We start from the raw sequence: 4,775 nt of genomic DNA, 5'->3' as shown, positions 1-4,775 counted from the left end.
CCAGAGCCTCAGTCTGTGGCACCTGCAGGAGCTGGGAAGGCTCACATGTGCAGCCTGGCACGGTGCTCCTCTAACCTGTCCTGCATTCCCTGGTACTGGATCCGTTGGCACAGCTCCACAAGCCAAGAGAGCAGGCGATGGTACAGCTGGAGAGCTTGGGATCATGGCTCTCCTCACAGAAGTGTCCTGGCAGAGGGTGAGGGTCCCCTGCCACCCTGTCACAGYATGGGGACCTCCCTGCTGGCAGCCTTGGGCTGCCAGGGCCTCTCCAGGCTGTGCAATGCCCTGGCAGTCCGGGATGAATGTCCCAGCCAGCTGAGGAGATGGTTCCTTCCATCTCAGAGAAAAGGCAGATAACAAAACACAGTACTTGTCACTTTGAGAAACAAATAACACAAAGCTTTGTCCTTCTGCTGCCYTGCAGCTGCAGCTGGGCAGCATCACTCTGCCCCTCCAGCTCCTCACAGCAGCACTGTGTCCCCGGAGCGCGCAGCGCTGTCACCACGAGGGAATGGCCTTTGGTTTAACTGTGCTTCAAGCATAAAGGAGACAAAAGCCCAAAACTGCTTGGTCCACAGAGGCTAAACAGGATGACTTTGTGACTTCTTTTAAAAAGACCCCAGTGAATCAGAAGAAAAAGACATTTAAGAAGATAACATTGCTGATTGTTTTCTGGAAAGCTGAAGGGAGAATAGTACACGAGGGAAAGTGAAAGAAGAGAAAGCATGAATTCAGCTGTGCTGTGAAACTGTGAGCCTATTGAAAAAGGTGCAATGAGAGGAGAATGGACACAGCATTCCCTAAATCTCTCGGGGGTGATGCGAGGACTTTGTCTTAGGATGAACTTGGAGCAGTTGTTGGCTCCCTATTTGAAATGACATTAGTAAAATCACCGCGATGCTGTAAAATGCATCTGCTCGATGCACTGCACTGGGGGAACCTCTCAGAGCTTCCTCCCGCAGCCGCGCGGTTGCCGGGGAAATGGTCGCTACTTTAAATGATCGGTTTAGACAGATGCTGTCTCTGCTCAGCAATGTCATCTTACACCACGCCGCTGCTTTCCCAGGCACAGCTGTATCTCCAGAGGAGCGAGCGGCAGCCGGGAGCGCTGGCCGGGCGCTCCCGCAGCCTCAGCTCGGGCAGCGCTCCCGCAGGGCTGCCCGGAGGGACCCGCGCCCGTGTCACCCGCCCGACCCCCGGCACCCCCGGCACCCCGGAGCGCCCGCAGCAGGTGCCCCTGCCCCGCCCGGCCCCGCTCCGCCCGGCACGGCACGGCGCTCACCCAGAAGGTCAGGTTGAAGATGAAGAGCAGGATTTTGATGCAGCGCATCCCCCCGCGCCCCGCGCCCATGGCGGGCGCCGGCTCCGGCAGCAGCTCCCGAGGCGGCTCGGCCCGACTCCGGCGGGGCGGCACCGGGGGCAGGTGCGGGGCCGGGCGGGGCCGGCGCTGCCCGGGCGGATCCGCCGACCTGGGCCCGCCCCGGGGCGGACTTCGTGCCCGGCGCGGTGCCCGGGGCTTCCTGCGGCCGCAACTGCCCGGGCGGGGCGCACGGCGGGGCCCGGCACCCCTTTTTTTCCGTGCACGCGGTGAAATCCGTCTCGCCTTCCTGTGTGTTTCTAAACGACGCTTAGATCTTGCAGATGCTGCCCAGAAACTTGCAGGCAGCATCCAGAATGTCACGTTGTTAAAATTGTCTTGGTTCATACCCATACCCATATCCATACCCATATCCATACCCACATCCATATCCATACCCACATCCATATCCATATCCATACCCATATCCATATCCATACCCATATCCATTCCCATACCCATATCCATATCCATACCCATATCCATATCCATACCCATATCCATACCCATATCCATACCCATATCCATACACATATCCATACCCATATCCATATCTGTAAGAGCCCCTAAAGTTCAATTTCCAATCACTAATATTTTCACTTTGTTCTCTGGATTTGATCCAAAATGCTGACTCTGCTGTCAAAATCTTACAGCTTTCTCCCCTTGTGATTTTTTTTTCAGCTGCTCCTTTGAGGTCTCCTGGAACTCTGAGTCCAAAGTTGCCTGTGAGGCTTTGACAGGGGAGCCCGAGGTAAAGTTGTGTCTCTGGAAAAGGGGGGGTTTTATGTTAAACATTTCCTCTCTATATTTAACTAATAAAGCACTTATTTCCTGGTTTGTGCTCTATTCATAACTGTAGAGCTTTATCTATTCAGATTGTTTTGTGGTTTGAACCAATTTTCCCTGAGGTGTGTATGGAAACCGTGTAAAAATGTGTAGGAAAATATGTTTGGTGTTGTTATTTCTAATTTCACTCATCTAATGACGCAGTAATACCAAAGGATGTTGCAGGTGGTTTCCTTTATCACTCACTTTGCTCTTTATTCTCAGTTGCATTAAAGCCTGGCTGCATTTTGGAAAAATCAYCCCAAACAGTTTCTTTGAATTGCAATGACAGAGTTTAATTGAGAATCTCTTATTCCATTTGCAATGAAATGCACTTCATTAGTTCGTTGGATTTTTTCTTTAAAGAAACATTGAATCTACCTTATGACTCAGAGTAAAACCCCACAATTTCCCTTTTCTGCTTCCGTGGTGCTGTGCTAGATGGTGTTGACCTACTAGGTCAAATGTACTCTTTCTGAAATATCAAAAACATGAATGCATTCAAATAGGCAAAATAACTTCATGACAAAGAGATGCATCAAACAGCAGCAAAAGACTTCATTATCCAGTGAAAAAAAAGGGAGCAGTTTTGCCTTGGGTTATGATGGCAACATAAATAGTTTTTCAAAAAGTCTTTTATTAGTGTTCTCTGTTTCTCTAGTAATTTTCATGCTGATTTTCTCTCAAAGTGCAGGAATGCAGCATTCAGCTTTCATAAGTAGTAGGTCTCCTTCCCACAGTGAATGAATTCCAAGGTGCTACTTTTCAGCACATGGTTCYTGGCATCTCTAAGCATTTAGGTTTTTGACATCACTTCACAGCTTCCTCCTGCACTGCCCAGGGTGGGTCMCACAGTTTGGGTGCCGTGGGGGGGTTCAGGCACGTTTGGGTGCCCAGGGGAACAGAGGTTGGTAAAAAGGCCCTGGTGGGGCTCTGCAGGGCTCAGTTTAGGGCCAGTGCCCTTCAGTGTCTTCAAAAACAACTTGGATCAGGACTCCAAAGGACACAGTAATTTTGCTGACAACACTGAAATGAGAGGATCTGTTGACTCCCTTGGAGGCAGAGAGATTTTGAGAAATATGAGAGAAATATGAGAGCTCCAACCATGTGGAGTTTAACATGGGCAAGTGCTGCATTCTGCACCTGATGAGCTGCAGAGCATCTGGATCTCCAGCCTGGGGAATGAGCCACTGGAAAGCAGTGCCRTGGAAAGGCACCTGGGGGTCCTGACAAGCTGAAGCTCAGTCACTGTGTGCCCTGGAGCCAGAGGGAACATCCCTGTCCTGAGGGCACCAGGCCCAGCATYAGGCGGGGCGGGGGAGGGGATTRTCCCGCTCTGCTCTGCTCTGGGGCAGCCTCACCTCCACTCCTGGGAGCAGTTTTGGGTGCCACAATATGAGAAGGATATAAAGGTGTGGGAGAGGGAGGGAGGGACACGAGGATGGTGAGGGGTCTGGAGGAGCCAYGCGAGGAGCGACTGAGGGAGCTTTGTTTGTTCAAGGTGAACGAGTCTGGGGTCAGAGCTCATGTCGGGCTGCAGATCCTCTCGAGGGGCAGCAAAGAGACAGCTCCGATCTCTGCTCCCTGAGAGCAGGGACAGGGGCCAAGGGAAGGGCTGGAGCTGTGTCAGGGCAGGGTTAGGATGGATCTCAGGGAAAGGTTCTTCCCCCAGAGGGTGCCGGACACTGCCCAGGCTGCCCAGGGAAKGGGCACWGCCCAAAGGCTGCCAGGAGCGTTTGGACAGCGCTGCCAGGGATGCCCAGGGTGGATTTGGGGTGTCTGTGCAGGGCAGGGGTTGATGATCCCGGCGGGGCTCAGGATATTCYGGAATTCCGGGACGATCCCGCGGCTCCCGGCGCGTTCCGCGGGCGGCAGCGCCCTCTGCTGGCGATACCCGCGCACTGCTCCCGGCCCGGTTGGGCTGTGCCCGCTGCGTTCAGCGCTCGCACAGCCCCGAGCGCTCGTTCCGCCTCTCTGCTCTGCTCTGCTCTGCTCTTCCCTGAGAACCAACGGCTCCACAGCCCTGGGGCTTATTGCTATAACATTTGTGCTTTCCCGGCTTTCGACTGATCAAGGGGTTTTTGGGGAAAAGCACAAAAATGATCAATGTTTTTATTTCATAGACTGTATGGAACAAAGCAATATCATTAAGGAAATAAGAAAGGAATAATATTTTGTTGGTAGGATTATCAGATTGTGAAGGAGGCATTTTCTTGGTAGACAATTCACAACATTATTCCATGAGCTGCTCTATTTAGTCCTGTTTGCTGAGAARAGTGAGATTTCCATCTTGAACATGTCCAGCTTCAAAATCCAGGGATTTTACTCCTTTTTATATTAATGACCCTTCTGTTATCAAAGTGTCCTTTCACCCTGAGGTTATTGGATGACACAGGCATGTGGATATTTGTAACAATTCACCAAATCTGGTGAATTTCTTGCAGTTAGATTTACAATTACACAGATCCTGGGGTAAAGACTATTTGGTTTTAGTTTTTTCCTGGTTGCAGACCATGCTGGGAAACTTTTCAGGGAGTGTTATCCAACTGTAGCTCTTGGTGTTCAGATACTGCTAAACACATGGAATTACTTG

The 4,775-nt window shown here is 51.5% G+C and overlaps 1 protein-coding gene across 1 annotated transcript in view; it reads right to left on the bottom strand.

Moving 5' to 3' along the window:
* The window catches only part of TSPAN2 (tetraspanin 2), a 23,021-nt gene extending 21,601 nt beyond the window's left edge, over positions 1-1,420 (bottom strand). The window contains exon 1 of the mRNA XM_057375227.1: positions 1,283-1,420. Coding sequence (XP_057231210.1) covers positions 1,283-1,351 — 69 coding nt within the window. The 5' untranslated portion in view covers positions 1,352-1,420. The remainder of the gene's footprint in view (positions 1-1,282) is intronic.
* Between the last annotated feature and the right edge of the window lie 3,355 nt (positions 1,421-4,775).

Source organism: Malurus melanocephalus, unplaced genomic scaffold (assembly GCF_030028575.1).
Source record: "Malurus melanocephalus ecotype Western Australia unplaced genomic scaffold, MMel_1.1 scaffold_243, whole genome shotgun sequence".
Classification (NCBI taxonomy): domain Eukaryota; kingdom Metazoa; phylum Chordata; class Aves; order Passeriformes; family Maluridae; genus Malurus; species Malurus melanocephalus.
Note: the sequence above shows the minus strand (reverse complement) of the source record. Positions and strands in the feature narration are given on the sequence as shown.